Below are 15,056 nucleotides of genomic sequence, written 5' to 3' on the forward strand. Positions count from 1 at the left end.
GGATATCAGAGTTGGAAGGGACCTTGGAGGTCTTCTAGTCCAACCCTCCACTCAAGCAGGAGACCCTACAACATTTCAAATGGTTGTCCAATCTCTTCTTGCAAACCTCCAGTGATGGAGTACTCACAACTTCTGGTGGCAAGCGGTTCCACTGATTAATTGTTATCACTATGAGGAAATTTGAAAAGTTCTCCTTAGTTCTAGGTTGCTTCTCTCTTCGATTAGTTTCCACCCGTGGCTTCTTGTCCTGCCTTCAGGTTCTTTGGAGAACAGGTGGACCCCCTCTTCTTGGTGACACCCCTTTAGATATGACACCAACTTCATTTTGGAGAGGAGAAGTTAAGAAACAAGAAAGAACCAATTGGAAACTTTCAGATCCCTGGAGACCGCGGAGAGGTTGAGAAATGGGCGACGGATTTAGGAGCACATCAAGCATTGCAAATGGATCGTGTACAGGATCACATCAAATGGATCCTGTCAGCTTTGGAGCTCCAGGAAAGCTACCTTTGGCACAAAGCACTTCTCGTTTCCGCCTCCCAAACCAGATCTTCAAGCCAGTTTTCTTCCCGTCGTAGTAGCCATTCCGTCGTTCTGTGAGGGTCCCCAAATTTTTGGCTTCTTTCTCACCATCTTCTTTCAGCAGATCCGTGACGGCGTTGAGATTCTCGTCCGTGTCCTGCCTCCCAAATCGGAATTGGATCCCCGCTTTCTCTTTCCCGAAGCTCTGAAGCTCTTTGGCGATGCTGAAAAGGGGGTTCAGATCGACGGGCGAACGCCGCCACTTCACACCTCCGTCCTCCCCAAAGCCTGGTTCATTTGGGAGCCCTTGGAATTCTTCTCCAGGGTGTTTTGGGGCTTGGAGGTCGGCGGCAGGGAGAGAGGTCCCAAAACTCAGCAGGAGAAGGCAGGAGAGGTGGTTGGGGAATTTCATCTGTCAGAAAATAAACACTGTCAGATCGCCCGGTCAGTACTGAAGGAAACCCCACCCCCTTCTAGCACTGATGATGTTCCCTAGTTGGGTAATGAAATATCTGTAAGAAAACCACCAAGCTCAGAGAGCACCAAGGACCCCACAGTCCTCCTCCCCCTCCCCCTCCCTTCTAGCACTGATGATGTTACCTATATATCCTGATCTGGTTTGGTCTACCTTGGGAATGGGTTAGGGGGTTTGACCCCTTCCCCAAAATTCTGCTTCCTTTAAGCAACACTTACATTGCTCTGGAAAAAGCATTTTTCAAAGCCCCGCTGAAAAAGTTTGTTATCCTGAGTCCCGCTGATACCATATTTTTGCGTCGGTTAGGGAAATCAGGCAAGGCATCATGGGCTTTTCTACTCCCTTCCCCTTCCCTCCCTTTTTGACAGATATTTCTTGCTAGTGACGGCTGTTCCCCCTTTTTCTTTCCTTCAAGCACATCATGGTAATCAGAGAGAGCCAGAAGCTTGGTTTTATTTTATTTTTTCTGAAAAAAACACCAGCCTCAGATGAAAAGTGAAGCTTAATGGATTATATATGCCAATACTCGGATTCTAGAGATGTGGGAAGACAATGGAAGAAAGTTTCCGAAGAAACGAGTTTATTTATTTATTTTTTTGAAGGAAACTTTCTTTAGAAAAAAAAGAGAGAGCTAATAATAATGCGACAAATGGTGAAAGCAGGGGTAAAATGCTACCAGTTCGCTTCAGTTCGGGCAAAGTGGTAGCAGCGGTGGTGTTTGGTTCGGCGAACTGGTAGCGGCGACAGCACGAGGCTCCACCCACCCTCCCAGACGTCGTTACTTCCTGCATGCACACTTCCGAACTGGTAAGGAAGGTAAGTAGATTTCACCCCTGGGGAGATGTAACTATAAATCCGGAACATTCTACCATATGTGGTGGAGGTGCCCCATCACAAAGAAGTATTGGTGTCAAATTCAAAAATGGTTGGAAGAAATTACAAAGCAAAAAATAGATTTGAAACCTGAATTATTTTTATTAGGAATACCGGACCTGAAAATGAATAAAAACCTTCAATACATTAAAAAATTGGAATCAAAAAAATATACCGTCAGATTAAACTGTAATTAGGAAAATTCTAGAATGCGCAGAGATGGATAAAATGACTATAGAGTTAAAAGGGAGAGAGGATTCGGACTATTATGAAATATGGAATAAAATGTACACAACAGACAGAGACAGAGAGACAGAGAGAGGCAGACAAAGAGAGAGAGGGAGAGGGAGAGAGAGAGAGTAGGGGGGGGAGAAAGAGAGGGAGGAGCGTGTGAATTCCAGTCTCCATCAGTAAGATTATTTTATGGTTCAAAAAACCTGAGAGAAGATCCTTCGGAGAATTTGACCTGCAACGTATGCCAGGCGAGATTGTAGAATGAAGCAATATTTGTGTCTGTGGCTCTTCCTTGCTTCCTGCTGCGAAATTAATTTCCCCTTTTGAACTCGAAAAATTTGATCGCCTTTGCAAGGGGTTTTTTGGGTGGGATGTTTGTTGAGGCTCATCTCTTTTTTTTCTCTGCCTCTCTCTCTCTTTCTCCTTATCTCTCTTTCTCTGTCTCTCCCTCCCTCTCTCTCCCTTTCTTTCTCCATCTCTCTCTGTCTCTCTCTCTTTCTCTGTCTCTCTCTCTCTCCCTCCCTCTCCCTCCCTCTCTCTCTTTCTCCACCTCTCTCTGTCTCTCTGTCTCTCTTTCTCTGTCTCTCTCTCTCTGTCTTTCTCTCCCTCCCTCCCTTTCTCCATCTCTCTCTCTCTTTTTCTGTCTCTCTCTTTGTCTCTCTCTGTCTCTCTCTCTCCCCCAACCTCCCTGACCAAATTAAGCTGTCCAAATACGATGATTCATTTGGGAGGTTTTGCGTTTCTCTCTCTCTCTCTCTCTCTCTCTCTCTCTCTCTCTCTCTCTCTCTCTCTCTCTGTGTGTGTGTGTGTGTGTGTGTGTGTGTGTGTGTGTGTGTGTGTGTGTGTGTGTTGTTTTTATCCTAGCCAGTTTGTTTCGGCTGCAAGAACCTCTGCGGAAGCCAAACAAGCCAAGATTGAGGCTTACGTAAACCAGCTTGGAGTTCAGAGACTAATAAAAACGGATCTTCCAGAATTTTAATCAAGGTTGCAATCTATACAACGGCTCTTGGAAGGAAGATGGGGGGGAAAATTCTCAAGCTGTGAGAACAGAGAATGTAATTAACATCCCAAGAGAAAACCTTAGGAAGCCCAGAGTTTTTTTTGTGGGTTTTTTTCCCCCCTTCTTCTTCATCAAAGGGGCAGCCTTGCTGCTGAAGGATAAAAGCAACAGCTATTCGACTTGACTTTGGATGACTTTTAAGAGTCTTTTTTTTTTTTTTCCTTTCCCCATTTTCTGGACCACAAAGTAGAAACTCTGTAGGCGTGTCTTGTTTGGGGGATGCTGTTAAAGCTAAGCCGGATTGGGTCTGTTGAATGACGGGATGGGAATTCCAGAGTTATGTACCCTGTTTCCCCTAAAATAAGCCCTCCCTAAAAATAAGCCCTCCCCAAAAATAAACACATGCGCAGCTGGTCCCCGCCATTTCCTTTGGTTAGGGTTAGGGTGACAGAGCTGAAATCAGATAAGATGGCAAGAGGAGCCCCTTCTTGGTCCACGCACCCCAAAGTAATAAGACCTCCCCAAAAATAAGGCCAAGCACTTATTTCAGGGTTCAAAAAAAAATATAAGACAGGGTCTTATTTTTGGGAAAACACGGTAGGTAGTCCTTGATTTACAACCTTAGGCATGACTTACAGCCTCCCGTTCAGTGACCATTTGAAGTTAGAACGGCACTGAAAAAAACGTGCCTTAAGATCAATTCATCATTCAATCTTGGTTTCACATCAGAACAGCTGCAGAACTAAAAGACTTGATTCACTCCACGGGAAGGTGTTGTAAGTCCTTCATTCATGCTAAAGGTTGCCCAACTAAATATTAACTGACATGGGGATCCTTTTTGTATATCTCATTTTTTCTATGTGTTTCACTTTACCTCTTTATACGGTAACTCTCTTCTAATAGCAAATCCTTCATAAAAGTTATTGCATTACATTCTTGATTAAGTTATCTTTCCATTGATATATATATATATGGTATTACTACTCAAAAAAAAAAAGTGGTGTTATTAGCTAATTTTAGAAAATACATTTTCCCCAAAAGGTTTCCACAATTTTGGCCACTCCTGTAGGCCAATCTCAAAAAGTTAACCATGGACCCAAGAAGGTTTCTTTTTTGGACCTTGCATCTGCTGTAATTTAAACCCTGATTTTTTTAAAAAAAAAATCTCTTTTTTTAAAGGATAAAAGACTTGAAGAGGGGATAGCGGTATCCAAAAATATTATGTTTCTGTAGGCAGAAACTTGGGTTCCAGTACCATGGAGAGCTCTGGAGAAATGGCTTAGATATCACAGAAACCTTTTCAACAGATTTCGGTTACATCTACCGTGTTTCCCCGAAAATAAGACCCTGTCTTATATTTTTTTGAACCCTGATATAAGCGCTTGGCTTTATTGCCATGCACTCAAAAGCCCGATTGGGCTTATTATCAGAGGAATGTCTTATTTGGGGGGAAACGGGGTAGCTAAACCATGGCTGATCTCAACAAGCTTAGCAGGATGAGGCATATTTAGCATTGGATGAGAGACCACAAAGAGATCCCAGGGCTATTAGCTAGACTGGGAAGTGGAAAAAAAATTCCAGCCACAGGATAACTGCTTTCAAATATGCCGGCACTCCTCCACCTTCAACTATTTGGTTAAAGACTGTTTTGAAGTTCAAATAACACTGAACAAAAAGTGACTTGCAACTGATCTTTGCCCTTACTACCAGAGCCACAGACACTGGAACAAGATTTAGGAGGCTTCCCTCCAGATGTTGTGAGTGCTCCATCACTGGAGGTCTTCAAGAAAAGATTGGACAATGTTCAAGATAGAATAAGGCCTTAAGCAAGGGTTGGACTAGACGACCTCTCAGATCCCTTCCAGTTCGAAGGCGTCTCAGAAGGATGTAGGGCACCACCATCTCCAACTCTCTTTGGACTGGCTCCAGGAGATGCCTCCAAAAAATGTGATTTGAGTGTAGTTAACTTTTTCGCCTTGTTTTCCCACCCCCCCATGGCAAAATAAATAAGCTGTAATGTTCCCCCCAAAACACAACAAACTCGGCGTCTCCTTGATTGAAGCAAACCTTCCGCGTGATCTTCATCGGCTTGTGACGCTGCCGTGTGCTATTTTTATACAAATTATCTTTTTTGTTGTTGTCGTCGTTGCAAAGAATGAGATGGAAGGAAGATGTTCAGCAACGCTTTGATTTAACCCGAAAGCGTTGCGGGAAAGGAAATGATGTTAGTCTGAAGCCGGTTTCCAGTTTGTTGGCATCTGCCTTTTGTTTGGTTTAATAGGCTGTGTGGGATGGACGCAATCCCCGTCTACATGTGTGCTTTTGTAAGGTTGCGGAGCTGGGAGGGTGTGAGAAATCCCTGAAGGGAAGGGCAATTTTGTGTGGGTTTGCATTGGCGCTAGTGTTTGGAGGTGGCACATCTGCAGATAATAATAATAATAATAATAATAATAATAATAATAATAATAATAATAATAATAATAATAATGATACCAATAAGAGGAGGTAGTAGAGAAAATACTTTGAGGAGCTAACTAAAGATTCAAGCGATTGTTTGACAAGGTGGAAACTTTGGTTAGAAAGTAAGGAGTCCTTGGTGCTCTCTGAGCTTGGTTGTTTTCTTACAGGCGTTTCATGACCCAAACTATAGATAACACCGTCAGTGTTAGACGTTACTCAGCATTGTTGATTTTACCTGGCTTGGGTTGTGAAACATCTGCAAGAAAACAGCCAAGCTTAGAGAGCACCAAGGACCCCTCACATCAATCCTGAGCTACAAATATTCTCAAACTACACATTAGACTAAGGTTAGAAAGTATCGGATGGATGGAACGACGGATGGATGGATGGATGGATGGAACAATGGATGGATGGATGAAGAAATGGAAGGATGGAACGAGGGAGAGAGAGGGATGGATAGAATGGAATGGAGTATAAATTAAAGAGGGTTGAATTACTTACATTTTTGTTTCTTCGGAATTCAGACCTTCTCTGATGGTTTGGCAGACGGGGTCTGAAAATCCCCGCTTGTCTGTCTTTAAATAAGACACCTCATTAGTTCTCACCTTTCCCTTTATTGTGCTTATTGCTGTACACATTCCAGAGCCTAAGATACCATAATGAATAGTTGGGATACGGTGACAATGACAACCTGATTAGACCCACGTAAGGCTCCGCGGGAGAAGGGGAGAAAAGCAAGAGAATCAACTTGATGGCTTTTGCCCTTCGGTTTTATTTAATTCGTGTGTGAAGCATCTAAAAACCCTGGTTCCCCCACCCTCCAAACCCTCTTTAAGCCCACCTAAACCCTTGATTTACGGGTAAAACTAGGACTGCTGAAGGAAGTGAACAGTTTTCAGGGTTTGGGGGCAAATCGTGGTCCTCGCTTTGGGATAAACCAGGCTTTGGAAACAAAACTGAAGAGGCAGCTTCTTAAAAAGGTAAAGGTTCCCCTCGCACATATGTGCTAGTCGTTCCCGACTCTAGGGGGCGGTGCTCATCTCTGTTTCAAAGCCGAAGAGCCAGCGCTGTCCGAAGACATCTCCGTGGTCATGTGGCCGGCATGACTCAACGCCAAAGGCGCACGGAACGCTCTTCCCTTCCCACCAAAGGTGGTCCCTATTTTTCTACTTGCATTTTTTACGTGCTTTCAAACTGCTAGGTTGGCAGAAGCTGGGACAAGTCACGGGAGCTCACTCCGTTACGCGGCACTACGGATTCGAACCGCTGAACTGCCGACCCTTTCGATCGACAAGCTCAGCGTCTTAGCCACCGAGCCACTGCGTCCCTTCAGCTTCTTAATGAGTTAAAACAGAAGGGGAAGCAGGAAGCTTTTAACTAAAGAGCCAAAAATCCCATTAATAAGATTTTGCCAGGCTGATGTTTATACAACTGGTACTAGAAAGATACTAGTTAGGTAGGCAGAATCTCAAAATACCTAGAATATAGATGGGAAATTCTTGCTCTGTTGTGAGACTCTATGGATATTGTTGTTTTGGGACAGTGTTGTGCCTCTTCTAGTGACAACACATCTTGGAATCGCTGAGGTTCACAAATAGTGCACTCATGGTTATCGGATGAGAGTTACGGATCCTTTTATTGCTGGGGATTTTTTCATGCTTTCCGTTGGGATGTTTTCAATCATTTTCCATGATGATGTCATAAGCATCTTTCCCTCCCTCCCCCCCCCCATTTTTTTAGCAGACGTTTTCCCTGGACTGCATTCAGTGCTAAACGTAAGGGTTATTTTTCACTTCCTTTCCTATCCAACTTTGCAATTCAGTGGCTACTTTTGAACGGATTTGGAATTGCATTAAGAGTTTCAAAGGCTGGTCTGTGCAACTCTGGAGACAGGCTGAGGGCCCAGCTAATCCTTAAATCTTTGAGGGAGGGCCCTGAAGGATCAGCAGAGATTGGTGTGGGATTAGCCAGGCTCCCGTCTCACCCTCCCATTCCTCCCAGTCTCTTTTCTGACATCGGCACAACTGGGAATCTTTGCCTTTCAGCCTGATTGCCATTCCTCTTGGGCTGAATCCCAGCAGAAGAAATGTGCTTTTCGTCGAACGGATGGGAGAGAGAAAGATGCTGTTTCTCTTACCAAATCGCAGTATGCAAAGGGATTTCCGAGATCATCCAGCCCAACCCCTTACTCAGGACAAGCAATCCCCGACTTACGACCTGCAGCGGAAGCCAGAATTTCCATCACTGAGCAAGAAGGCAGTGAAGCGAGCCGTGGCCCAGTTTTATGGCCATTTTTTTTGCCATGGTTGTTAAGTAAACCGCGACAGTGGTTAAATGAATCACGCAGTTGTTAAGCGAGCAAGTTGTCTCGACTTTGCTTGTCGGAAGCCGTCTGGGAAGGTCGCAAATGGTGGTCGTGCGAACTCAGGATGTTGTATCATCAGTTGTAAATACACGCTAACTGCCAAGGGCCTGAATTTGATCACATGACGTGGGAATGCTGCGATGGTCATAAGTATGAGGACGCTTGCAAATTATTTTTTTTCAGTTGGTTATAGCTTCAAACGGTCCCTAAACGAATGGTTGTAAATCAAGGACTGCCTGTATAAGAAATTTATGCAAGGTATTTTTCCCTAGGCGAAAACCAGCAATCCCATTAAACTCCTACCGACCTCTCATTTCAATGTGCTCACGTCAGTCTCAAATAATCCAGATTAAAAGTTGCTCCATAGACCTCCCTCCATCCCTCTCTCTCTCTCCCTCCCTCTCTCTCTTTTTCCTTGAAGGAAATCATTCATTGGAAGGGAGAGAGAAAGGGGGGGGTGGAAATTCCCCCACCTCATTCGCAGTCTGTAGAAGTTTTCCTTGCTTTCCAACATTCTGGAAGAAATTGTTTTAAAGAGATTCCAAAGCGATACAAGCCACGGCTGATTATATGTTTGTTCATATTTTTCGAGTCTTGATTTTGTCAGCTCTGGACAAATAGCGCATCGTGTTGATTTTTGAAGCATGCAAACAAACACTCTGGAACGGAGGCGAGAACCGTACCCGATCAAAAGATGCCTCCAACTTTTCAGGGAGAAATTAGAAACAGCCAAACTGCCAACTTTTTTGGCTGGCTGGACGTATGAATGTTATCTTTTCCGACCGAACTTGCAAGCATATCCTTGAATGATCCAGACTTAACAGCCACAGCTGTAAAGACAAGCAGGATTTTGGGTTTTTTTTACGAAGGATTCTTCCGAAGGATTCCTCTGGAGCTGCAGTCGTGAAAATGTGGTTTGAAGATCCCAGGGTCTTCTCTGTAAATTTAAAGATAGCTAGTCCTCGACTTTACAACCGTTTTGTTTAGGGATCCAAGTTACAACGGCGCCGTAAAAAGTGACTATTCTTCACACTTACGACTGTTGTAGCATCTTCCAAGGTTATGTGATCAAAATTTGGGTGATTGGCATCTGGTCCAAAATTTGGATGTTTGGCAGCTGGTCCAAAATTTGGATGATTGGCAGCTGGTCCAAAATTTGGGTGATTGGCAGCTGGTCCAAAATTTGGATGTTTGGCAGCTGGTCCAATATTTGGGTGATTGGCAGCTAGTCCAATATTTGAGTGATTGACAGCTGGTCCAATATTTGGGTGATTGGCAGCTGGTCCAAAATTTGGGTGATTGGCAGCTGGTCCAAAATTTGGGTGATTGGCAGCTAGTCCAAAATTTGGATGTTTGGCAGCTGGTCCAAAATTTGGGTGATTGGCAACTGGTCCACATTTATGACGGTTGCAGTGTGATTCCCTCTTGCAAGCCTTTGAGAAGCAAAATCAGGGGGTGGGAAGCCAGATTCACTTAATAACCATGTTGCTAACTTGACAAGTGCAGCAATTCACTTAACAACCGTGTCAGGAAAAGTGGTAAAATGGAGCAAAAACTTGCTTAACAACCGTTTTGGTTAGCGGCAGAAAATTTGGGGCTCAGTTGTGGTCGTACGTCGAGGACCGCCTGTAAACATGTTAACCATTTTAAATTTCTAACACAGCGCATCCCGAGAGAGATAATTACAGTGGCCGTCTTTTCTTGGAGGAAAGAACGAACGGAGCCGAGAAAAGGAACGAATCTGACAAAGATCTGTAAGGATAAACCATTTTAATTGTTTCTGTTTATAACTTGGCTTTACAAAGGAAAATCCGAGATCAAAATCCAAGACAATATTTACAAAAAAAATAAATAAAATCAAACATTAGGCTGGTAGTTCTTGACTTTACAACCATTTGTTAGTGACAGTTTGAGGTTACAATAGCACTGAAAAAGCACTGACTTACTTACAACCGGTCCTCGCACTTACAACCGGTCCTCGCACTTACAACCGTTGCAGCATCCCGACAGACAAGTGATCAAAATTCAAGTGCTCAGCCACCAGCACGGGATTGTCATATGTGATCTTCCCAGCCGGCTTCCAACCAGCAAAGTCAATGGGAGGGGCGGGAGGAAGCCAGATTCGCTTAACAACTCAATGGCTCATTTAACAACCATGGCCCCCGGTTGTAAAATCGGGCGTGACCCACTTAAAAACTGCCATGCTTAGCAAAAAAAATTCTGGTCCCTGGGATTCTGCAACTGTTATGAATAAATGGTTATAAGTCAAAGACTACCTGCACGTAAATTTATTTTAAAAAGACGCTTTTAATTTCCATGTTTCCAGGTCCCCCTCAATTCGACCGCAAGCTATAAATATATCTCCTTTTGTCTTATAGGAATAGCTATCCCGGTCGCCATCATTTTTCCCATCTTCTTCAACTCCAAGAGAGTCCACAAAGTAACTCACAACTCACGTTAGATCGAAGCGGGTTGTGGAAAACTTCAAGGAACTTAACTTTGAAAAGTCCTGTAGATCTTCTGGCGTGTGGCTTTTGGTTCTCTCGATTGATTCATCCAGATGGAAAATACATTTTTTTCTCATAGTTGGCCCAGTACTAAACTAGCTCCAAGGGTGGGGCTGCTGGGGGTTCGCAGGGGTTCGGGAGAACCTCTAGCTAAGATTCTGTGCAGTTCGGAGAACCCCCAAATCTCACTCCTCGATGGCCCCACCCATCCCACTCCTCCCCTCCCAGGAGTCCCCACGGGGCCCGTTTTGGATGCACGTAAGTGCAGGGCGTGCGTGGAGGCTCGGGGAGGGCGAAAAACGGCCCTACCGGAAGTTTGGGAAGGCCGGAAACAGGCCCATTTCCTACCTCCAGAGGGCCTCCAGCGCCTGGGGAGGTCGATTTCGCCTTCCCGGAGGCTCAAGGAAAGCCTCTGGAGCCTGGGGAGGGCAAAAACACCACACACACCTGCCGTGGTACAGGAGGCCGACTAGGCCATTCCCACCATAGCCACGCCCACCCAGCAACCGGGCAGAGACCCCCTTGCCCACCTCTGACTAGCTCTCTCGCACCAACACATTTCTGTATTCAGCAGCGTTCAGGCGACGAAAACCAATTTGCGTCCAATGATAAATTGACCTCCAATCTCCATCCATGCAATTTGTCTCCCCGTCCCCCGCCCCCCGACTCCCCGTTATAGCTTTCACCCTGAGCATCTCCTACTTAAACTTTGACTCATTCTGGTTACCGGTGAAATCTTTTCTTCCTTTTCGAGCGGCCTTCCTCGGAGCTCACCTTGGCTGAATAATTAATGTGTGGCTCTCCATAAAAACAATTAGGGCATTTTTAAAAAAAAAAAAAAAAAAACAACACTAACAATGGAGGTCCTTGGGAAGATGCTCTTGAACCACAAGGCTAACTTCCCAGAAGAGCAAAGCAAAGGACCTCTCTTAAAATAACATCTCGAATTGGTAGGGGAGGTGTAGGATATTAGACCCATCACGATGAAGTGAGGAGATATGGTTTTTTTTTTCTCTCTCTCTCCAGCCTGTCCCTTTGAGTGTAGAGAAGAAAACAGATTTACAAGAATGCCTGTCTTGCGTCAGAGAGAGGTATACGATGAGTGTCTTCTCCGAAAGCTCAGTGGAGGACACGAAGAGAACATTTGACACAGTCAAGTGTTAAGAGGTGGCAAGGGAATGTCTCAGCTTCTGTGTTTCTCCAGTCCAGACCCAGAAAAAAAAAAATACCACGGTGGGCTTCAAAGGGAAAGCAGGAGAGGAACAAAGGAAGAACCCAAGAGGGGCTTCGGCTATTTTTCATCTTTGACCGGCCGAATCTTCATTTCGGTGAACTTGAGCGAATATTGCCAACCTGTCCAGGAAGACCACTCGATTCCGTCCGCGTAGGAGCTGTGGTGGCCCTTAAGGTATTGACCGTTCAGGTTGGACGTGTGGCAGTTGCGGTACCACCAAGCACCGTGGTAGAAGGCAGCGCAGTTGTTTTCCGAGTGGTCATTGTCCAGGTCTTTGGTGGTGAACTTCATGGCGTTGTGTTTCAAGAGAGAATCTCCTACAAAGGAGAAAGCATGTTAGGTTGGCGAGATAATGTCAAAATGAAGTTTCATGGAACTGTAGAAGAAGCGACTGAGGTCCTTCTCCCTCAATGAGGATGTCTCCAACCTCATCTCGGAGGAACATCCAGCATGGAGACCCATCAACCTCCTGGGAGAACTGTCTCCATCATCAAATTACAATTTATGCTAGAATGTTACGTTCCACCGTTCCACAAGATTCGTTCTGAGTGACGTTGGCATCCCTTCCCATCCCGTCTTGGGAAGGAACCATAACTCTACCACATCATGGAAACTTGGAAGGGAACATTGGGGTCATTTAATCCACCTTCTGTTGAGGGCAGAACAGTGAGTTAAAACCTTCTGGCCAGATGGCAACCCAACCTACCTTTGAGAAAGAAACTAGCCAAAGAATAGAATGCAGAATAACAGAGTCGGAAGGAACCTTGGAAGTCTTCTTCCGTCAGAATGATAACGTGAAAAATTACACACAAAACGACTTCCGGGCGATTATTAAAACATATACAGAAGCAAACTACTAAACTCAGAGAGCACCAATGACACCCCCTCCACAGTCCTCCCCCTCCTCCTCCTCCTCCTCCCTCCACTCTCTTCTAGCACTGATGATGTTACCTAGCTGGGTAATGAAATGTCTTCCGGAAAACAGCAAAAGCTCAGAGAGCACCAAAGACCCCACAAAAAAAGAAGCAAGACTCCCTCAAAGGGAGGGAGTTTAGAAAGGAGACCCACCTGCTGTTCCAGAATACTCGGCAATAGTGATGGGGTAGCCATCTTCCTCCGGATCCACGGAGAACAGGCCGACGGCAAACGTCCCGTAATGGGCATAGGCTGTGCCGTTATCAAAATCTTCCAGGTCGATGCGCAATTCATACGTTCCTTGTGTGCTCAGAGCATGGATTCGCTTCAGACCTAAATCCAGAAGAGATTAAGGAAATAATCAGCTTTGCGTTTCTCCTTCTTTCCTTCCTGGCCATGGGTAGCAAAGACTCCTGCCTGGAGCAAGGGGTTGGATTAGAAGACCTCCAGGGTCCCTTCCAGCCCAGACTGGATGTTTACATGAGTTTGATGATGATGGGATTCTTGCTGCTATATAATCTGGGGTTGAAAGCAAAATAGGCGTTTCTGTTCCTAGTCAAAACGGGTGACAAGATTCTTTTTAATACCATTATTTGCTGCTTCTTGGGTTATTGTTTGCGTGGTCTTATATATTGATTTGTATCCCACCTTTATTATTTTTTTTTAGAAATAACTCCAGGCGGTGAGCATACCTGTCTCTTCCTGTTTCCCCCACAACAACAACCTTGTGAGGTGGATTGGGCTGAGAGTGAATGACTGGTCCAAAATCACCCAGCCAGCTTTCGTACCTAAGGTGGGACTAGAACTCACAGTCTCCTGGTGATTGGCCCAAAGTCATTCAGCTGGCTTTCATACATAAGGCAGGACTAGAACTCATCCTCTCCTGGCTATTGGTCCAAAATCATTCAGCCAGCTTTCGTACCTAAAATGAGACTAGAACTCTCTCGTCTCCTGGTGATTGTCTTAAAATAATCCAGGTGGCTTTCATGGTTATGGTGAAACTAGAACTCACAGTCTCCTGGTGATTGGCCCAAAGTCATCCAGCCGGCTTTCTTGCCTAAGGTGGGACTAGAATTCCCTTGTCTCCTTGTGATCCGCTCACTCAGCTGGCTTTCTTGCCTAAGGTGGGACTAGAACTCACCTTCTCCTTGTGCTTGGCTCAAAGTCACCTAGCCGGCTCTCCTACCTAGGGCGGGACTAGAATTCTCTGTCCAATATTCCCCAGCGGTGGACGTACCCAGCCAGTGTTCTCCCGTGAGTTTTCCAAATCCATCTTTGTAAGCTTCCCACCCGCGGAAGAAATTCACGGATCCGTCCTCGCGCCTCTGAAAGACCTGGAGGGGCGCAGAATGAACAAGAGTGGGCGCAAACCCCAAAAACGCACACACACACACACAAAACAACCCCAACACACAAAATCCCACTTGCTGATGTCCAAGAGCCCCTGTCGCTTTCAGTCCCCTCCGGTTCTTGCTTTTCCACCGTCAGGCTGCCTTTGAGGAGAGCCGCTTATTAGGTTTTGAGTGCAAAATGCGCATTAATTAAAGGGTTGGAAATTGGCTAATTAGGTGGAGTGGTTCGGCATCGGGAACTCCGCAAACGCTGCCTGTCAAGATTAATAGGCGGTTGGGGTTGCGTGAAAAATGCACCCCTTCAGTCAGATGGGAAAGGAAAGGACAGTCCAATTTACCGGTTTCTGCTTTAAGACGGGCTCTCCGGAAACTCTCCGCCCTCCCGAACGGGTTGATTTCGGCCAATGATCGTTTCTCTAGCCAATGGAAAAGTCATCGGGGAAGGAATGAACGGGTGCCGATTTGCACCTCCACTCCCTCTCCATCAATTATTGGACCTTATGTGGGCTGGTCCTCGACTTACAACCATTCGTTTAGCACTGGTGTTTTATTTTAAGCTGGGGTGTAAGCTGTACGGCCAATAAATTTAGCAAATAAGATAGGATAGAATGAAATGAAGTTACAACGGCACTGAAAAAAAGTCACTCCTCGTGTCTACAACCATTTGCTCGCGACAAAGTTACAACAGCACTGGAAAAAGGGCCAGTCCTCGCGCTTACGACCATTGGAGGATCTCCCACAGTCACCTGATCAAATTTGGGCACTTGGCAACTGAAATGTATTTACAACCGGGGATCACGTGATCGCCATTTGATCACCTTCCCAACCGGTTTCTGATAAGCAAAGTCAATGGAGGAAGCTGGATTCGCTTAATAACTATGTGACTCACTTAACAACCACGGTGATTTGCTTAACAATCATGGCCAAAAAGCTCCTAGAATCAGGCATGACTCACTCACTGAACAATCACTGAATTAGCAATGTGAAATCCTGATCCCCATTGCGGTCGTAAGTCGAGGACTACCTGTGTCAGAAGGAAATGGATAAAGTGGGTTTGGCACATGTTTGGAAGAGGGAGGCTCTGATTTGGGATCTGGGACAGGCGTCCTTACACATTTATCT

General features: G+C 45.3%; 2 protein-coding genes across 2 annotated transcripts in view; both read right to left on the reverse strand.

Moving 5' to 3' along the window:
* Positions 1–463: 463 nt before the first annotated feature.
* QRFP (pyroglutamylated RFamide peptide) lies at positions 464–931 on the reverse strand. The gene has a single exon (XM_070955471.1). The coding sequence runs from the start codon at positions 929–931 to the stop codon at positions 464–466; it is 468 nt and encodes a 155-aa protein (XP_070811572.1).
* Positions 932–11,724: 10,793 nt separating this feature from the next.
* The window catches only part of FIBCD1 (fibrinogen C domain containing 1), a 42,490-nt gene continuing 39,158 nt past the window's right edge, over positions 11,725–15,056 (reverse strand). Inside the window, exons 5-7 of the mRNA XM_070955690.1 lie at positions 13,820–13,916; positions 12,736–12,915; positions 11,725–11,984 (exon numbers count right to left, since the gene is read on the reverse strand). Coding sequence (XP_070811791.1) covers positions 11,725–11,984; positions 12,736–12,915; positions 13,820–13,916 — 537 coding nt within the window. The remainder of the gene's footprint in view (positions 11,985–12,735; positions 12,916–13,819; positions 13,917–15,056) is intronic.

The sequence above is a fragment of the Pituophis catenifer genome, unplaced genomic scaffold, assembly GCF_029215685.1.
Source record: "Pituophis catenifer annectens isolate HBS135680 unplaced genomic scaffold, rPitCat1.0.hap2 SCAF_17, whole genome shotgun sequence".
Lineage (NCBI taxonomy): Eukaryota > Metazoa > Chordata > Lepidosauria > Squamata > Colubridae > Pituophis > Pituophis catenifer.

Excerpts from the sequence above, each read along its gene's own strand:
- QRFP (XM_070955471.1), bottom strand. The coding sequence starts at position 931 with ATGAAATTCCCCAACCACCTCTCCTGCCTTCTCCTGCTGAGTTTTGGG.